Source organism: Triticum urartu, chromosome 2A, assembly GCF_056163025.1.
Source record: "Triticum urartu cultivar PI428250 chromosome 2A, HENAU_Tu73, whole genome shotgun sequence".
Lineage (NCBI taxonomy): Eukaryota > Viridiplantae > Streptophyta > Magnoliopsida > Poales > Poaceae > Triticum > Triticum urartu.
In genome coordinates this window covers 578,817,434-578,836,718 of record NC_141874.1, presented here as the reverse complement: position 1 = coordinate 578,836,718, position 19,285 = coordinate 578,817,434, and the positions used below count along the sequence as shown (strand labels likewise).

General features: G+C 46.6%; 3 protein-coding genes across 5 annotated transcripts; 1 reads left to right on the top strand and 2 right to left on the bottom strand.

Moving 5' to 3' along the window:
- The first annotated feature begins 407 nt into the window (after positions 1–407).
- LOC147986014 (O-fucosyltransferase 38-like) lies at positions 408–6,370 on the top strand. Of its 3 annotated transcripts, none has more exons than XM_087544413.1 (12): positions 408–659; positions 1,337–1,412; positions 2,191–2,258; positions 2,520–2,608; positions 2,689–2,866; positions 3,392–3,520; positions 3,646–3,779; positions 3,859–4,072; positions 4,151–4,335; positions 5,074–5,169; positions 5,273–5,417; positions 6,005–6,370. In XM_087544413.1, the coding sequence occupies exons 1-11, from the start codon at positions 489–491 to the stop codon at positions 5,397–5,399; spliced, it is 1,467 nt and encodes a 488-aa protein (XP_087400539.1). In that variant the 5' UTR covers positions 408–488; the 3' UTR covers positions 5,400–5,417; positions 6,005–6,370. The 3 variants fall into 3 exon arrangements, with proteins under 3 accessions (XP_087400539.1, XP_087400538.1, XP_087400537.1); XM_087544412.1 differs by having other exon boundaries at positions 5,978–6,370; XM_087544411.1 differs by having other exon boundaries at positions 409–659; positions 5,996–6,370.
- LOC147986013 (thylakoid lumenal protein (Mog1/PsbP/DUF1795-like photosystem II reaction center PsbP family protein)) lies at positions 6,143–7,774 on the bottom strand. Its single transcript, XM_087544414.1, has 5 exons — positions 7,372–7,774; positions 7,126–7,229; positions 6,929–7,037; positions 6,612–6,839; positions 6,143–6,526 (listed from the first exon to the last, which is right to left on the bottom strand). Exons 1-5 carry the CDS (start codon positions 7,679–7,681, stop codon positions 6,462–6,464), a joined length of 816 nt encoding a protein of 271 aa, XP_087400540.1. The 5' UTR covers positions 7,682–7,774; the 3' UTR covers positions 6,143–6,461.
- A 3,156-nt stretch (positions 7,775–10,930) lies between these two features.
- LOC125529824 (uncharacterized) lies at positions 10,931–14,356 on the bottom strand. The gene is made up of 4 exons (XM_048694243.2): positions 13,357–14,356; positions 12,239–12,440; positions 11,627–12,106; positions 10,931–11,531 (listed from the first exon to the last, which is right to left on the bottom strand). Exons 1-4 carry the CDS (start codon positions 14,142–14,144, stop codon positions 11,121–11,123), a joined length of 1,881 nt encoding a protein of 626 aa, XP_048550200.2. The 5' UTR covers positions 14,145–14,356; the 3' UTR covers positions 10,931–11,120.
- Between the last annotated feature and the right edge of the window lie 4,929 nt (positions 14,357–19,285).

Below are 19,285 nucleotides of genomic sequence, written 5' to 3'. Positions count from 1 at the left end.
CTCTTTCTTGGTTGATGTTCCTTTATGCGACTAGCATTCTGCCATCTTTTCAGTTTTGTCAGGTTGGTGTCTACGTGGCTTGTACAATGATCTTTATGATATAAATGTGACACATATTACCATGTCAATTTTTTTTAAAAATATGATCATGTATTTGAAAAAGGTAAACATCTATTAAAAATGTTTCTGATGTATACAAACAATGCACAATGTGTACAAAAAAATTATATGTGTGTTGAAAGCAATAAAAAATCATAAGAAAAAACCAAAGCAAACAAGTGAAAGAAACAAAGAAACCAGAGAAAAACTCGAAGAAAAAATAAAAATAAAAACGAAAATAATATAAAAACTGAACGAAAAAACTCACGTAGTTGTAGCTACAGTATTGGGCCGTCCCACTAGAGCCGGAGCGCGGGGCTTGTGGGCTCCCTCCCCCTCTCTCCCAAAGCCGTGGGCTCTCTTTCCCTCTCTCCCCCAAAGCCCCGGCCATGGCGAGCCGCCGCGGAGCGCCTCCGCTGCCCCTCCGGCTCCGGCGGCTCCTACGGTCGCCGATCCCTCGCTGCGCTTGCTTCATAGCCGCATTGACGGTGCTCCTTGTCGTCCTCTCACTTCGCCAGATCGCCCGCGTCGACCTGCCCCGCCCGGACCTGCCCCACCAGGCCCGTTTCCTGATGCTTCCCCTTCACTTTTGTGTCTGTCAGTACTGTTTTCCCCGCACTAGTTTGCGCGTTAGGCTTCCGTTTTCGATGCGATGCAGGTCTTGTTTGCACAAATTTCTGTAGGTAATTTCATCTCATTTCTTGTGATGCGTCATGCTTTTGTGCAAAGTAGACCAGGATGAAGTGTTCAATTATTCTTCGTGTTGTTGAAACTAAAGGTTGGTGAAAACCAACTGCTGTAGTTAAGAGAAAGCAATGCTGTTGCTAGACAAACCATGTCGACATCCTGTGAGTGTTGAGCCAGCGAAACTTGAGGATGGTGTATGATTTAATTGTCATACAGTTAGATGCCTGTTTATTTTGACCCCCCCTTTTTTTAATGAAAAGCTCAAATACCTGGTATGAAGTGTATTTCTGCTGACTTTGAATACGTTATTAAGAAATATAGTGTTATCGTAATGCTCAGTATCCCCAAATAAATTTCTGTGTCTTGGATGTTTCTTGTATAACAACTTACCATACATATGCATTTGGAAATGAGAAGACCTAGCTTCTTAGAAATCCAAAATTACTTCATGTGCTGGCCAGCCATTTTCTTTAAATGAAACTAATATTGACTCAGTGTGTAGTCATGGTACGTTGTTGATTGCTGAACTGGAGTTGTAACTGATGTTCAGGTGCCGAATGAGCAGCCGTGGGGTTCTAATGCCTACGGTTATCATGCTTGTGTCACACCAACCCACAGATATATTGGTAAATTTCTTTCTTATGCAGCATTTTTTTTCAGAAACATATGGTGATTCCTACTTTGTTGACTAAGTTGGGTTGCTCTAATTGTTTGTAAATTGGTAAGTGTTTGTTGCTGGTGATATGAAGCTGGAATTTGGTGGAAACTAGTATCGTCAACCATGCTTGGTGGGGTTTTTCTGTCTACTAATGAAAGTATTACTTGACTATTTAGTCTCCAGTAGGTTTAAATGTGTTTTATTTCTAAAGGATGTCTTCTCAACAGTGCTACTGTTTTGTGAACGTCTCTCTTTTTGAGTAACTAGTGTCTAAATGAAGCAATCTAATGTATACGACTACAATGGTGATATGGCTTAATTAGGATTCTGCACTAGGAGTAAACTTTAGAGTAAACAGAAATATAGTGCTTTGTTCAGAGATCAGTTTTACATATATGCTCTCTATATGCTTTGTGGTCCTAATTTCTCCTTTAGTGTAACTACCTTTGATCTTCTTAATTCTTATATGTAAATCAAACATCTAGGTGCAGATGTGCAGTATCTTACATTTGATAATAAGAATATGTGCTTTATGTGCAATAGGAGTGATACAACAATTATGGTATAGCTTATTCTTCTGGTCCTTATTTTAGGGTCAAATGTCCCTGAATCTGTATCCTTGTATTGTATCTATATTACTCTGCTGTAGAAACACTGTATGCGAATTCAGTGCACATACATGTTTTCTTGGTAGGTTTCCCTCAATATTGTTTTGTTTAGTAACACCCTTTTTTTTGCATCACCAGCTCCAATAGAGTCGGACCGCTATATGACTGTTAGAAGTAATGGAGGACTCAACCAAATGCGAACTGGAGTAAGTTCGTGCACCAAAACTTAGCTTCTAGCTCCATGGTTTATCCGACTCACACTTGCATACTTTTGCACTCCTGTAATAATAATTGCATGTATATATGCATTTTCTTCTTCTGAATATCCAGTTCTGCTTTTGTTGATGTATTTATCTATTTTATTATGTTATCTTCTTGATTATTATCATTAAATTAATATTTTTCTTGAGATTTGTTCAAGTACGGTCACCAAACTTTGTTTGAATTCTGTTATCTCCCCTCTGCAGATCTGTGATATGATTGCAGTAGCCCGCTTGGTGAATGCAACACTTGTTATTCCTCAGTTAGACAAGCGATCTTTTTGGCAAGATACCAGGTTTTGACTGTTGTATATTTGGTTGATTGTCCAATTTCATTCATGTTTATCTAAAATCCAATTCGCACCAATACATGCAGTACGTTTAAAGACATCTTCAATGAGCCTGGTTTTATTAAAGCTCTGGAAGGTGATGTCCATATCGTTAGTGACTTGCCTGAAAGTTTGCAATCTGCTCCAAGAGCTCGGAAGCACTTTACTTCATGGTCTGGCGCGAGCTATTACGAGGATGTGAAAGAACTTTGGAAGGATCACAAGGTAGTCTTCAATTCAGATACTCCATTAGCTACCTCAATGTACCGATTTAGTAGCTGTTTTATTTTGTCATAAAAAAATAGCATCCTTTCTGTTCAATAAAACTAGACATTTTAGTGGACTATCATTTTGCTATTTTTTCTTTGTATCCTTCAAGATATTGAATGATGTGATCTGAAACTTTTGGTTTTGTTCTGGTATGGAGAGTTGAAAGTGCTACCACATTACTCTGTTATCAGTTATTGAAATTATTCTTTATGGAAAGCATCTTCATTAATGTTTCCAAGCAATATGACGTATAGAAAGATCGCCAATCTATTTTCTGTGCTTAGCAACATGGCTGTTCTTTGACATGGTGGTTGCATCAGACATTTTCAATTTGACACAAATTATTTGAGCAACACTTACATAAAAATATAGATTTTCAAAAAATTTGTCTGAATAATTTGATTTTTTTCCCTTCTGGATCTGGAGTGTGAAGCTCATTTATTTGAGTTCACCTGATCACCTCCGAATTATATTCTGCAGGTAGTTCACATCCCAAAATCTGATTCACGGCTTGCAAACAACGGTCTTCCGGTTGATATCCAGAGACTAAGATGCCGCTGTCTTTACCAAGCATTGCGTTTCTCAGATCCAATCGAGGACCTTGGAAAGGCATGAACATTCTCCTAGTAACTTAAATCTTTAACTATGATTGTGTTACAGTCTTCAATTTGCACTTGGAGATTTATGACACTCTGTAAACTAGGTTCTGAGCCAACATAACACTTGCACAACAGAAGCTTGTGGAGCGTCTAAAATCACGTGGAAAGTTTATTGCTCTTCATCTACGATATGAAAAAGATATGCTAGCATTCACGGGCTGCACTTATGGTCTGAGTAAATCCGAAGCGGACGAATTGAGAATCATGAGGTATTATCAATCAACACAAATATGTGCAGTTTTATTTCTACATGCAAATTATATTAACTGGCTTCATGTATCTCAACAGAGAGAAAACAAGCCATTGGAAACTGAAGGACATAAACTCAACTGAACAGAGATCTGGAGGTAATTGTCCATTGACTCCACACGAGGTGGGGATGTTTCTACGTGCGATGGGATATACCAAGTCCACTTGGATCTACATTGCAGCTGGTGAAATTTATGGTGGTGATAAGTATATATCAAAATTGAGATCGTATTTTCCAAACTTGGTTAGCAAGGTTGTTAGCAGTGTTACTTCTTTTATTGATTAGCTCTACCATCCTTCACTATTCTACTAAACTAATATACTTCTGCAGGAAGTGCTGGCAACAAAAGAAGAGCTTCAGAAGTTTAAGAATCATGCTTCTCAAGTTGCAGCACTTGACTACATTATTTCAGTGGAAAGTGATGTGTTTATTCCATCACACTCCGGCAATATGGCAAGAGCTGTTGAGGGCCATCGTAGATTTCTGGGTCATCGCAAGACTTTGACTCCTGATAGGTAAACATATTTTGCTATTTAAGGTGTTACTATTTTTTCGTTTCCCCCTATAGTTTCCCTCAAAACAAGACTTTATGTAATAAGATAGTAACCACTTCAAAATTATTTCGAAGGTCTTGTATGTCATACAAGAGTGCTTATTTAAAAATTAGAGCACCTGATGGGCTGCGCACGTGTGTTTTGTGTGTGGGTGTTGTGGCATCTAAGAGCAGCTGGCTGTTAGATGGACCCAGTTTAGTGCAGGAGTATCTCAGGGTGTGTAGGAGTCCAAGTAAAGTCTTCAGTAGGTTGTGTTAAAGTCAGTTTCGAATAGCTCTATAAAGGAGCAATCTTGTAATAGTTTCCAGCCGCCACCAAATGGTGCATTGCCTGCTCCTTACGAAGGGGGTTAATGTTCACCGAACAGTATTCCAGCTTGCGGCAGCTGGAAATAATAAGATTCCTCCTTTATAGAGCTATTCCAAACTGACTTGAACAAAACCGATGTACGACTCTTTACTTCTAATAGGACTCTTACACACCCTGGACACACCCGCATAAACTGGACCCATCTAACAGCCAGCTGGATTCTCTTAGATGCCACAACAGGGTGTGTGTACCTGCGCATGTGAAGTTATGCATCCTTAGTGGACCTATGTTCTATTACTCACAAATAATACTCCTAATGTTTGATGTCTATGAATCTTGACCGAGTGGATGGGTGCATGTGGACTAAGTCCTGTTGCATTTAATCTTCAGGAGAGGATTAGTGGAACTCTTTGGCTTGCTTGAAAAAGGAGAACTTATGGAAGGTCCTAAGCTGTCCTCACTTGTTACTAAAATGCATAAATACAGGTGATTTGATTTTATTGAATATATGAAAATGTTAAATATCACATGCACATTACTTCTGTTCCATACTTCATGGATTGTACTGAGTTTGCATCTCTGTTTTCAGGCAAGGCGCCCCAAGGAAGAGATATGCGTCCTTGCCTGGGAGCAAGGGCAGAGCACGTCTTAGGACAGAGGAATCCTTTTACGAAAACCCATTCCCAGAGTGCATCTGCCTGACTGGGAAGCATTGATGTGATGATGGTGTAAAGGTATGCCACTATCCTCTAGCAGCATTATACTAGACTCGTTAGTTTGGAGGTAACTTACTTTTGAATCAAAAGTAGTTTAAATCATATAAATGAGTCATTTGCTAATAGTTATTTTGTCTCTTCAATCTTCTGACAACTACATGAAAAATATGTGTTGTATGAAGACCTAAGTACAGCAAAAGTTAACCACTTTAGAGCAATTTTTAAGATATTGGGAGGAGAGTCCCCTTCCTACCCTAGAGTTAACTTTTTGTTCTAGCTTGCCTGTGAATATTGATTTAATCATAATGCTTTCAACAACTCTAGCTTAATGCTGGTTCTTCTATGATTATGATTGAGATATTCCTTTTAGGTTACCCATGAGGTTATTATGCATATAACATTTTTTAAATGTTTTATAGTTACTGCTCTTATATCATGCTCTAGCCGTTTGTATATCATGCTGTAGCCATTTGTATTGCTGCATTTCATCAAACCCTAGCAAGTTAGCATATCTTAGAATTATTTGAATGAACTTTGAACTGTTCTTATTTGCACTACATGCTGTCACATATACTCAGCTGCTCAGCCTACATTAGGTGTTTCAGTTCGGCCACTGGAGCTCTAGTGACGCATTGAAAGTTGAAATCACACTCATACTCCATGATGCCTTCACACAAGTCAGGCAAGGGCGTCATTCTTTCGCTGATCTAGATCTAAGAACCCTATATGGAGGCCGGCAAGTGTAGTGAAACAACTCTACATGTATCAGTCTATCAGTTCACTGCCAGTCATGGATTAGACATGTAGGCTATAGCCAAGGAAACTTCAAACATGCATTTATGCATTCAGGCCTGGAAGTTGTTATATGCGCCCTGAAGGCGCCTTTAGGTCTGAATTCTATCTGTAACTAGAAGAGGAAGCTTACATACAATGTTCAATTTCTTCAGCTAGATAATCATCGTTACAAATGATGTGTACTTACCCTCCCTTTACATAACGGCATCCCTCATCTTCTCTAATAATAAAACAGATTACGTGATGAACGAACCCAATGGGACCACCCTAGACTACGCGGAATGATTCTGCTATTTGCTTCAGATCCTTGTAATGCCTTTTCCATTGTAGCCCTGCAAAAATACATAATTCCTTTCCAAGATGAGAAAAGTGACCATAGAAATCAGCACCATATAGTGATAAGGACAGTTATTTCACCGTTTGCAGTGACGCTGAACAGGTAGAGCCTATTCCCAGCAGCCGTAGCTGTGATGAAGATATGGGGTGGTTCCAGCTCGAACTGGTAGTAAGTTCTTCCGGAATACTCTGCTGTGGCTGTGGACAAAACCTTCCCTTCCACATTCTCGCCGATGACCTCCGGTCCAAAGGCGTTGATCACCTTCTCCGGCGTGCCGATCTTCTCGATCGTTGCATCGTCAAGGTCATCTTGGCAGTTTCAGCATGATAGTCAGTACCATGAGACAGTTACCACGCTACAAAATATGCCAGGAAAGAACAGTTTGTTCAGGGCTCACCTGCAAACCTACGAGTGGGCGCTACGATGACAGATAGTCGGCCCTCCTTGGGGTTTCCGAACCGCAGGTCGATCTCTGTGCCACCGAGATCAGCAATCGACACTGGTGTCTAAATCAGAACACATCTTTTGGATCAGAAAGTGTGTGACTGACTATGTTTTGAAAGCTAAATTTCTGCCAGTAGCTCCAGTTCTCACCTCTTCCCAGCCATCAGGAACTTTGAAGCTGTACGGGATGATCGGGCTCCAGCCGACTCCGTGGCCACCAGACTTTTCATCCGGCCTGCGGTATGTTTTCCAACCTATCTGAACAAATTACATCCTTACGACATGCACCATGAGAATATGAAAGGCGTATCTGAAGTCTGATCTGCTCTAAGTTGAACTACCAAGAACATATCACATGGAATTAACAGATGAAGATGGCAGCAAGTAAGAACCAACCATTCTGATCAGGGCCAGAGAGCCCAGGGATCCTCCCTGCCAGCGGGCCCTGCTTGGCCGCCGCCAGGCCATCGCCTGCAAAACCAAGCACCGAAACTCCACAAGCTGCTGCTGCAGAGGCCAGTGCATTTCTCCTCCCTACCAAGGCCACCATCACCCCCTCTCTCTCTTCCTCCTCATGCGATCCTGACAGGGTGGGCCCACCGCTGCACCTCACAACCGCAGGCGCCCTCCCCTTGGTAGGGTGAACCTGCTTTGTAAGGAACAGAGAGGAGGAGGAGCTTGGCAAGAAGAGGGCCAAGCTGCTCATCTCTGCTAGCTAGAAGTCTTCCTTCTGTGTGATTCGGCTCTGCCTGTTGTTCTTGGGAACTGCTGCTTCTGGTTTTGCCTGGAGAGAATTATCTCTCTTTTGTTCGGTTCATCTTCATCATACATACTCCGCGGGCTGCTGTGGGCCGCAGGGGATGAGTGGCCAGGAGGGTTTGAGGGTTGAGACCAAACATCTCACCTTTGCCCTGTTTGTTTTCTGCCGTGCCTGGCTCGAATGGAAAATCATTTCTTTTTTACTTTTGGCTTTGGCTTTGCACATAAAATCTGAGTAAATAAGAGAATCTACAGCCGGAAATCTGGGCCCTCAAATGCCTGCGGACGCGACTGACCGGCCAGTCCTCAAATTGGGTCTTCCACATCCGTGTATCTCATATCCGATCCTCTATATCCATACTAAACCATGCAACGTGGATAAAACTATGTAGATCATGAAATGGGACGTAAATCAGACATAGAAATGCACAATCCGTTCACCAAAAGATCACCACCGGATCTTTAAAAGACCGCCAAAGTTTACATAATGCACATAAACGACGGCCAAGTTTAAACTACATCTAAAAACTTGAAATTAAATTTCCTAGTCAAAAAAAAACTTGAAATTAAAGTGGAGAAGACGGATCTTCACCACTTCCTTGCTGGCCCTTTCCTCTTCTGGTCGACGACGTAGCTGTAGGCGCCGACGGCCGGTGGAGGATCGTCTGAGTCGTCGGAGGAGGCGCCGTGGTCGTCGCCGTTTTCGAAGGAGTCGGAGAGGACGATGAGCCCTTTGAGCCACTGGACTACCATGTCTTGCTGCCGCTTGAGCTTCGCCACCCAAGCCGCTGCCTCCGCCGCCTCGCGCTCCGACTGCTCAATGGCAAGCCAGAGCGCCTTTGCGTTCTTCCGGCGGAGCCGCTGAGAGTTTGTCTCCGCCGTCGTAAGCGACCGGTGGTAGACCCAAGCGAGAAGCGCTTGTTCTCGTCGGGCTCCGTCGGCAACCCACGGCGACGGTGCATGAATTGCTCTGTCGCGTCCCTCTCCCTTGCATGCTGCCTCTTACGGCGGGCAGCGGGTGCCTCTGATTCCAGCGTGCGCGTCCGAGCGGACGGGACAGGCATAAGCACCCACTGCCGCCCTTGCGGAGCAGCGGCCGACGGGACAGGGGACTGCAGTGGGGACTGCAGTGCAGACTGCCCAACCCTCGCAGAGCTGCGCGCGGGCTGGGATAGCCCAGCTCCAGCGTTCGCACCGCGTCGGCGGGGGAGAGGCGAGGCGGCAGATCTAAAAATGCCCCCTGTGTCCACCTTTGACCTCGTGAGGGCAATGCTAAGGGCTAGCTCCTCGTCGACGTCGAGGTCGGAGTCGGAGCGGCTGCCAGCGCTCGACATGGTTGTCGGAGTGGATCAGAATCAGAGAAATCAAAGTAGGTGGAGAAGAAGAGACAAAGCGAGAGCGGAGTGAACTGAGCTATGGTTTTCGGATTGGGGTGGATTGGTGGTTTTTGTGGGGACGGAGTGGGATCGGGGTGGGCTGAGCTAACATGGCGGACAGACCCATGCTGTCAATATCGGTCCTATATTTGGGTGGGATATGAGAGGCGTCGGACAGTCAAGCGTTTGAAGCCGGTTTAAGGCGCCCACTTGGGTCAGTTTTTTTAGCCGGCCAATGACTGTGCCGTCCGTCCGGGTGTTTGAGATGAGTTGGGGTGCCTGGCTATAGATGCTCTAATGAAACGAACAATTATCAACAGAGCAGGATGTGCCGTGCTTCCTTGAGGCAACTTCCCATCAATATTGTCAGTCAAAAACAACTTTTTTCTGAATATATGATAGATCAGAAAATGAACCACACGCCAAGAGCCCAAGAAAAAGAACATTCTGGCAGTTGCAGGAACATGCCACGACGGTCACACGCATGCTAATTAATCAATTAATTTCTCTGGAAGAATACAGGTACTGTGCAGCGCAATCCACATGCCATATCTTGCTGACAGGTGACATGGCGACGTCCTAGCTACACGTTCTTCCCCGATTCACCAGTCGTATATACGCCGTACGTCGCCGCGTAGACCGGCTGGATTTGAAAATCTTCGTTTGCAAACTAAAAGACCTGTTTACTTGTCGGTATGCCAATGATTTAGTTTATCTTAGTACTACTTGCGCTATCACTAGTCATATGTGCTGATTTTGCGCGTCCCTCCTTTGTTTTATCAAGAATGGTATCCACTTCCGACTTCTCCAGAATCTTTGTACGTGCGTGCATGCGTGCGTATGCCTCTATGACCAACGTGCACCCGGCTGGAATTCCTCAATTCCTCCAGGAATAGGAACGCGGGATGCCGGCCAGAGGGTCGCGGTCTTCACAAATTCCCTCGCGACTGTTCCTGGGGTTCAGATTGATCAGCGCGACAGCGAAATCTGCAAGGACGCGAAGAAAAACGGGGTTGGCACCGCCGTACCGCATGCGATCACTATCGCATCCCTTGAACGTTTTGCCGGAAAAACCTCACATTCTGTCATCCTGTACCCGCAGCACGGTCGCATTCATAATTCATATCGCATTTGCCTGGCAGAGGAGTGTGCAGACAGCGTCCGCCACAGTGCCGTTCCGGCTAACCAATGAACGTAAGCTGTCAGAGATGATGCTCCGTTGCTACATGCCTGCTACAGTACATCCCTTTCGCTGTATGCACCGGGATTTATTCTTTGGATGCGCCGTTTCAGGTCCATTCAGGCAAGGAGAGCGCAATTAATTTGTTCGTGTCGCTGTTCAGTTGGCTCTGAATGATCACATGAATCAATGTGCATGCTTATCTATCAATGTACTATCATGCTTGACCATTCGGAAAATCGACCGGCCATCGCGCCGGCGGTGCCTATGCAAAATCAAATTTCGATAGCCTTCGAGCATGAAGTGCGAATTCTTAGGTCGCGATCATTGCACACTGGTAATTAATCGAGCTGCCAGTTGGCACAACTATCATTATTGGTCCAGAGTCTGGAAGCAAAACAGTTAAATCAGCTGGTACAAGAGAGTGTAGATTGAGGACATCATTTACTATGTGCAATGTAGTTAGCCGATATAAAATTATGTTGCCCCGCAAAATGGTAAAATGGTACTACGTCGTAAGAAAGAAAATCTCGAGTTACCGTGTGAAACACACCAAAACATAGCCTTTTACTTCTCTTATAAAAACAAAAAAAATATGGCCTTTTTTAGTTTTACAATGAGAAATAAATAGACCAGCGCATACAAAATTGTTCTGATATAGAAAACAACATTTCCACAGATTGTCATCCATCTTATTTACACATTTATTTTCTAGTGTGTTAAAGGGCAGCTTATCACCGCAACTCGGGCTAATGCTCGGATATCAAGAACAAACTAACAGTGGTAACTGGCGATATGCTCTACCAAAGTTACATTATGTATCTATAGTTCTATATATGGAAAAGAACTAAGGCAGGGTCTACCCCTTTTGGAATGCTGGCAATCTGATTACTAATGTCCGGCATGGATAGTGCAATTTTCTTGGCACTCTCCAAGTAGCTCTGGAACTTCTTATGGTTGACCTCAGGCTTGTCCATCTTATCTGCAAACTTTGGCTGTTCATTTTCGTGCATCAATGGTTCTATTCCAAGAGACAATTCCTCCCTCATGAGGTGGTACTTGACTGCCTGTTTCCGAAAGGTCCAGTTGCCAGTGATCCAGTCGAATTTGTACAAAGAGAGGAAGCGGTGTCCATATGTCGCTATGAACTCGATGGCTGAAAGGATGAATTTAAACTCCTCCGTAGAGAGGTAGTAACTAAAGCTCAACCTGGTCCATCCTGGCTTCAGTCCACTGTAACCCTGAAATTTTTGTGATGACAAATAGTAACATTAGTACCTTGTACTAAAACAAGCAAGCTGGCTGTTTTGACCATTCATTGTAAAGTTTGTGGTACCTCAAGGACAGCAGACCGAATGCGAAGTGAGAGCTCGTCGTCGACATCAAGCAAGATGTGACCATAGGGACCTGCACAAGCACAACCTCCCCTCGCCTGGATGCCAAAAAGATCGTTCAAAAGCCTAGTCACAAAACGACCGTGGAGGGGTAGTTGCTTGCGTCTCATGGTCTCCAATGGTTTATCACAACCAGGCTCACCAAAATCATCAAATGGCTTCTTCGTCACGGTCACTAATGGGTAGATTAGGAATGAGAAGATTGGTAGACGATGGGCACTTGTGTTGCCTAGCACCCTAACATTTGGATTATGGGCAAGCCTTTTCATTGCCACCTCTGAGAACACTCGCTCGCGAAGGTCCATCGTGTCATAACCAACATACTCCTTCACCCAAAATGCAAGTGATGCACGGATCTTTTGTAATATCGGCGGTGTGCCAGCATCCTCCCGCTCCTCGATATCATCGTAGTACAATGTATCCTGCACATATTATACCATTAGTTATTTATATTATTAATTATGGCAATACCGCAAACTATATATGGTACACAACACAAATACCACACATAGCACACAAAGTACTTGACACTGATACTTAATTTGTTTGCTCACCTCCTCATTGAAGCCATTGACATAGGCCACTGTGCCACCTCCGCACGTCGAGGGAGGCTGAGAATTGAGCCTATACAGTGATTTGTTCATCAAAAGGATGCCCGGCGTGCCAGGCCCCCCAACAAATTTGTGAGGGCTCAAGAAAACGGCGTCGTACCCATCGACTTCACCAGACTTCATATCAATCTTGACATAGGGTCCACTGCACAAAGGAGGATAGTAATTTAGGTGTCTGGACGTAGTTTGTTGGTTAACACATAAAATAGTAGAAATTAAATGAAGCACCAGTTGGAATGCCGACAAGTTAGAAATTCAACATGGTAAGACAATAGGATATGGAATGTTTCCAAGGGGTCTGTAAAGTCAAAAATATTTTGTTGTCATGGTGCTCTAATGTAATTATTAACTAGGCTTTTTACCAGCTAATTTCCACCTCTGCTACTAAAAAAAATTAGCTTGCTTCAACACGCAAGCAACATTGACCATGTAGTCACAGTTGATCTTGCATTTACCAAGTATATAAATCAGCACATAACATAAGTCAACGTGAGATCATGTTTGAACTAGTGTTTGGATCAGTTCTGGTGCTATCGTGTGCGTGTCGTGCCCTTTATTTTAATGCAAAGGAGTAGAAAAAAGTAGCTATAGTGCTGACAAGGCAAGTGTGACCAACGTTCAAGAAATCCTGTAGGTCATTGATCGTTACATCTAATTTGTTTATTTTCTTGTTATGTATGCATGCAGAAACAAACAGCAATTTTGAATTAAAGAAAGTAGGACTTCCTTAGAAAAACGGTGGTAATTTCTTCTGCGGTTATCTTTGAATTTTTTTATTTTAAGATTCCGGAGTAGGTTCGACAATAACAACACATGAACTATGTAGTTTCGAAAGAAGTATATATGAATTTTGTAGAAAATATTTATCCAGTCTATGTAGGAGCATAAAAGAACATATAGTATACTAACATTTTGTAAGAGCTTAATTAGAACAACTATGGTTGTTAGCTTAGTCATAAGAGAGAATGGAAATCAGATTGTCAAATCCATGCAGGTCACATGCGATCCACGAAGAGGAGTGCTAAGGAAGCAAGTATCAATGTATCACAGGTGTCACTCACCTCGCGGCGAAGTCGAAGCACGCAAACGCGCCGTGGTGGTGCAGAACGCGGGCGATCTCGCGCGTGTCCGTCATGACGCCGGTGACGTTGCTGCACGCCGAGAAGGACCCCAGCATCGGCCGGTCCGCGTACTCCGGCGACCCGAGCGCGCGGCGGAGCGCGGCCACGTCGACGAGCCCGTCAGCGTCGACGCCGATCTCGACCACCTCCGCCAGGCTCCGGCGCCACGACAGAAGGTTGGAGTGGTGCTCATACGGCCCGACGAAGACCACCCAGCGCTCCTCGGCGCGCAGCTGCGCCGAGAGCCGGTCGCGCATCTCGACGGACGGCAGCGCCACGCCGATGACCTCCTGCAGGCGCTTGATGGCCGCCGTGGTGCCGGCGCCGCAGAAGAGCAGCGCGTCGCCGGGGCCGGCGCCCATGCAGCGCTTGATGTAGCGCGCCGCCTTGTGCACCAGCCGCGTCGTCTTGCTCCCGACGTGGCTGTCCTCCGTGTGCGTGTTCCCGTAGAACGGGAGGACCTCCTTCACGAGGTAGTCCTCGATGTAGCTCAGGCTCCGGCCCGACGCCGTCTGGTCGGCGTAGGTCAGCGCGCGGCGCCCGAACGGCGTGTCGAACTCGACGTCCTTGCCGATGAGCTGCGACCGGAGCCACTCCACCTTGTCGTCCGCCGCCGCCGCGCCCTTCTCCGACTTGGCCGTGACGCCGAGGAGGCTCAGCAGGGTGGCGCTCATGGCGCCCTCCACCGCGTGACCCATGGACGCCGCAGCTTTCGGCAGAGACGGCATTGAGTCTCCCTAGCAGGCTAGCGGAGTTGGCGATGGAGCGATGGTATTAGTGGCAAATGGCGATGGGCAAGATCTTCTCGGCAATCAATGCTAGTATATGGGAAATGGTTTGGATGTGTGTATCGCTTGCAAGGGCGCGCACGTATATATAGCCACCGCTGGCTTCACGTGGAAAATAATCGCATGCAACTATGTGAGTGCACACATGAGTTGAAGGTGTTGAACGGTGTGAAGGACGGGGCACGACATGGACGAGGGAGTATTTTTCAATATATAATGCTTGGTCAACGAAATTGCTTCGTGTGGAACAATTATCCTCGTGTGTTTTAATACCGTTGATTGGTATTGCATCTAGCTATATCTAGCTAAGAAATTTTTCTTCTATTTTACAACGTGCGACATTCTTTCCAACTCATGTGGGGGGTTTCCTATGAAACGCCACTGGCAACAACCAATCATTTTAGTTTGGATTTTTCTTCTTATTTATCAAAAAAGGCTTTCACCCCGCTTTATATATAAAGCATCAAACCATAAGCATTCAATACAAACACACGCTACGCCATCGCAACACATGCACACACCCAGAACAGGATACATAGGCGCTGAGCGCAATAACAGCACCCCTAGCACTACCGCCCCGAAGAGATGAAGCTATATATGATGAACCATACGCTTCAAGGCGACGCCTTTAGGAAGGGTACGACGCTGGAGCACCGTCAGCGCCCGATCCAAGGATCAGAGTTTTCCCCGGAGCCGCATGACGGGCAATGAGAGCCGCGACGACGCCTTCAAGAAGGGAACGATCTTCATCACCGCCGGTCCATCCGAAGATAGAGCAGGTTTTCACCTCGGCCAATATTCACCGCCACCGAACGCCACACCCCGGCAACCACGCCGCCCACACGATCATGGTGACCGGGCAGCACCAAGGCACGGGCTCTGCCCAAGAGCACCGCTCAACCACCACCAAGGCCGCCGCCTCAGCATCCAAGACCTCGACACCACCTCACCCGAGACCCGCCGCACCCCAACGAAAGGGATGAGCGGAAAGGTCCCACCTTTCGCGCCCCTGGGCAACCCCCATCGTAGAGACCCAAAGGGTCGGCCAGAACTGGCATCCACCGACCCATCCTGCTGTCCCAAGAGCGAGACGAGCTCGGTCCTGCAACACGGAGAGGGGGACGAGGTCAGTCCTGCTGCACCGTGCGCGAGACGAGCTTGGTCCCGCTGCATCGTGCGCGAGACGAGCTCGGTCCTGCGGCATCGGGCGCGAGACGAGCGGTGGACCGCAGCTGGGAGAGGACCAGCCCATTGATGGGGTAGCGCCCGGGCGACGAGGAGATGGGGTGAAGGTCGAGAGGCCCGAACACAGACAAACCGACGCCAGAGAAGCCGGCCGTTGCCGCGGGCAGATCCATCGAGCCACCGTGAAGCCGCCACGACCCCGGTAGGCCACCATCGAGACCTACCCCTGCCTCGCCCACGGCCGAAGCAGCGGCCACGCCCAGCCGCTGCCCTACCCGCTTCGCCCGGCGAGCTCCAAGCGCCGGAGCCGCCGGGCACGCACCACCGGAGCCAGGCGCCGCCGGCCGGCCCTCAATGCCAGATCCGGCCGGATCCGGCAAGAGACCGGTTGCGCGCCACCTCCCGAGACGGGAGCACCGCAGCCGCCCCGCGCGCAAAACAAGGGCCGCCGGAGCGCCGCCACCAGCAGATCACCCCGCCGCCCCGCGAAACAGCCACCGCGCCGCTGGATCCCGCGGACGTCCAGAGCCGCCACTTGAAGGAGCCGCCCTGCGCCGGCGCCCCCAAGCGGACGGGGAAGGAGGGCCCCGCCGCCGCCGCGCCCCCCGGGCTTTGCCCGACGGAGCTCGCCGGCGACGGCGGGGGGAAGGGGAGGGAGGCGGGGCCGAGGGCCGCGGCTGCAGGAAGCCCTCCGGGCGCGCGCCGGCGCGTCGCGGGAGGGGAGGGGAGGAGAGGGGGGGAGCCTTTCTTATTTGGAACTAATCATATTAAAAAGATATATTCTTTTTCATTTGAACACATTACACTTGAAGTCGCTCACATACACGAGCATACACTCACCCTTATGAACGCACGCACGCACACTTTATCTCTAAGAGCACCTCCGAGAGACTGCCGGTATATCATGTTGAGATTAACGAAGTCGCCACGGACACATTCGTTGTCGATGAAAACATCTCCTCTCACTGAACGCACATCGCCAGAAGGTCTGAAATAAATCCAAAAAAATACAAGCCCCAATGCCAAGTCCGATGGATTGGGGATATCACTGTCCTCCTAACCATCCAACCACATGTTGGTACGCAAATTAATCATATTCTTGACTTGTATTTCGTTTTCTTTAAATCCCGTATACCGATTAAACAGTATTTTCTATCGTCGAAAGAAAGCTGGTAAATTCATCGATGGGGATATTTTTTATACAAGGTACAAGGCGTGACAGCATGGACAAAATGGAAAAGAAAAGAAAGAAAGCAGGCCTACGAAACACAACCCGGACCAAATGGGATTATTACACCGGCCATTTTCTAGTGTAAAACTCCTACGAATGCATGCCACAAGGCATGCAACAGGTAGTTCGAGCTTGTGGTAGACACGCTAAGTCTACTTTCTGCAATGTTCTATTAGCATATTTGCTAACATATATCTTTGTCTTTCAAGCCTCTAGGTGGTTGTCTCATTGATCTATAAGATCACATATAGTATGCTACTCTTTTTGTGGGGACATATAACGGTTTACATGCTCTTATGGAAAAGGGTGCCGTGTCAAGGAAAAACATGCTACTAATTTTTCTTTTTGCGAGTAAAAGGGATTTTTATTCCATAGAATCAGGGCTGCAATCTGCTAACACAAGATTATGAATGAAAGGGGGCCACAATGCAACCAACAGGCGGTGCTACGTGTCTTACAAGCATAATTAACAAGACAACATGAAACCCTGTTTTGAGATCTAGTGACATTGGCATGTTTAAACTCCCTATCTAGCATAAAATGCTTGATTTCCTTATCCAGTTGACCGTATGGCAATTTGTCAAGAAAAGCATCCTTCATTGCAGAGAGGGCACCCACCAAATCAAATTGCACTAGAATCGGAAGGGACGACCATTGGAGGGCAAGTGACATTCCAATCATGAGTGCCTTTATCTCAGCTTCAAGTGCATTATTGCAGAAGAACAACAACTAACATGCTGCAAAAATAACAACACCTCCATGATCTCGGAGGATCATTCATGCACCAACCGATCCTTCCTCTGGGGAAAATGATCCATCGACCGACAAAGCAAGCCAATTCGCTAGTGACGACACCCAAGGAGGATCCGGATGCCGGTCCTTACCCTGCTGAGCCTGGACAGACATATGTTGGAGCCTCTTCTCTGATAATCTACTTCGTAGTCAGACGGATAGAGCTGAGGTAACTGCACAAGAAAATTTTCCGTGCTTCCTGCTGGGTGGGGGTGGGGGTGGGGGGAGGTATCCTTACCATGAGTCAATTCATTGTGGAGGTGCCAGATCCTTAATATGAGCATACTAATCATCTCTCGCACATCAGACGGGTACTACCTCCATCCAAGTTTATTAGGCCCTCGACCAAACCATAGGTACCAAGGCAAGATGATTAATTCCCTGAAAATGCAGCCATTTAATTTCATGAGAGCATGGTTAATAGTATAGCAAAATGCTGGCTATATGAGGTTGCCATGTCATATAGAGCCACCACTTATAGCCACTCATACAATAAGGTTAGCTATACTGGCTATAAGAGTGCTACCTTTTCTCATCTTCTCTCCATCTTTTTCTTCGGGCCTGTTCTGATCTCATCCAACTTCACAGAACTTCACAAAACCAGCTTCCCTAGCCAGCTTCTCGCTTCACCTGGCGATTTTCAACCGTTCGGTGTCGGGGTAGCTTCTCCCAGCGCTGCAGCCCAGCTGGGAGCTAGCTGGCCTGGTTGGGCTCTAGTTTGGGCCGGTTGGAGGCAGCCCAACTTGGCGGTTCAAGGAGAGAAAGAGCCCTCGTACCGATTCAATCGAGGGAATGAGGAGCGATCTATTATAGTGAGCGTACCGGTTCGATCTAAATTGACTTGGCGGTGGCAGCACCTTGTAAATATGGTGAACTTCTCCTTTTCCAAATCGGTGGAGCTGGGCCTTAGGTGCTTCGCGTTTTTACACTGGAGTCTGGCTGAGCTTCTCGCTTCTAGCTTCTTGGTGGTAATTCGTTCGGTTCAGCTCCCCTCCAGGAATTGGTGAAGCGTGGAGCTGGAGAGCCTCCGAACACGCCCTTCATATTTATTGTATCGACCTAGGAATCCGCATATAGCTAGGCACTTGCATCAGAGCCCACTCATCTTATTTTTTCATCTCTCTCTTCTTCACATAGAAAAAATTGGCATGTAAGCGGGTTATAAACCTGCTATTGTAATTGCTATGATGCTTTGGAAGCCGGCGCCAGCTCACGCGCACAGTGATGCTGCTACTTTCTCCCGGCCTTGGATGTCGCATGGTGCATGCATGCGCCAATCGAAGGACTAGAAGTGCATGCATTGCCTGGCTAGCCGTGGCGTTGTGCTACGAGGAGTACTAGTCCTTCAGGCTAGCCATAGTGGTGGTATCTTAGATGGTATCATGCACTCGAAAATAATAAACATGTTGATGTGGCAGATAATTAAAGAAGAGAGAGGGGGTTAGAGGAACATAGGTAGATACAGTATCATGTTAAATGCTATACTACTTTGTGTTATGCATGACAATAAATATGATCTCTATGATACTATGGGCTATGAAGGTAATATCATACATACACTAGTATCATGTGCATGATGCTAGTATATGGTACTCTCCACTATAAGTAGCCTCAATGAAATTTAGTAGTACGCTTCAGAAGACGAGACGAACAATATATCGATGAAGGGGCCTAAGAGCATCTACAGCCGGACTTGGCAAATCCGGCCCCTCACACGCCCACGGACGCGCCCGGATGCGTCCACTGACCGGACGCGCGCTCCTCGAAAAATTCAATCCACATCCGGACACCTCAATTACCATATCTCAAATCCATACAAACTCATGCAACTACGTCGACGCACACGCATCGTCCGACTACTCCATCACACTAC

Coding starts and splice junctions, on each gene's coding strand:
- LOC147986013 (XM_087544414.1), bottom strand. CDS start 7,681: ATGAGCAGCTTGGCCCTCTTCTTGCCAAGCTCCTCCTCCTCTCTGTTC. Junction 7,230..7,371: donor CTCTGGCCCTGATCAGAATG/GTTGGTTCTTAC, acceptor TTGTTCAGATAG/GTTGGAAAACATACCGCAGG. Junction 6,840..6,928: donor GCCCACTCGTAGGTTTGCAG/GTGAGCCCTGAA, acceptor GAAACTGCCAAG/ATGACCTTGACGATGCAACG.
- LOC125529824 (XM_048694243.2), bottom strand. CDS start 14,144: ATGCCGTCTCTGCCGAAAGCTGCGGCGTCCATGGGTCACGCGGTGGAG. Junction 12,107..12,238: donor TCAATGGCTTCAATGAGGAG/GTGAGCAAACAA, acceptor TAATATGTGCAG/GATACATTGTACTACGATGA. Junction 11,532..11,626: donor TTCGGTCTGCTGTCCTTGAG/GTACCACAAACT, acceptor CAAAAATTTCAG/GGTTACAGTGGACTGAAGCC.
- LOC147986014 (XM_087544413.1), top strand. CDS start 489: ATGGCGAGCCGCCGCGGAGCGCCTCCGCTGCCCCTCCGGCTCCGGCGG. Junction 2,259..2,519: donor TCAACCAAATGCGAACTGGA/GTAAGTTCGTGC, acceptor TCCCCTCTGCAG/ATCTGTGATATGATTGCAGT. Junction 4,073..4,150: donor TTCCAAACTTGGTTAGCAAG/GTTGTTAGCAGT, acceptor ATACTTCTGCAG/GAAGTGCTGGCAACAAAAGA.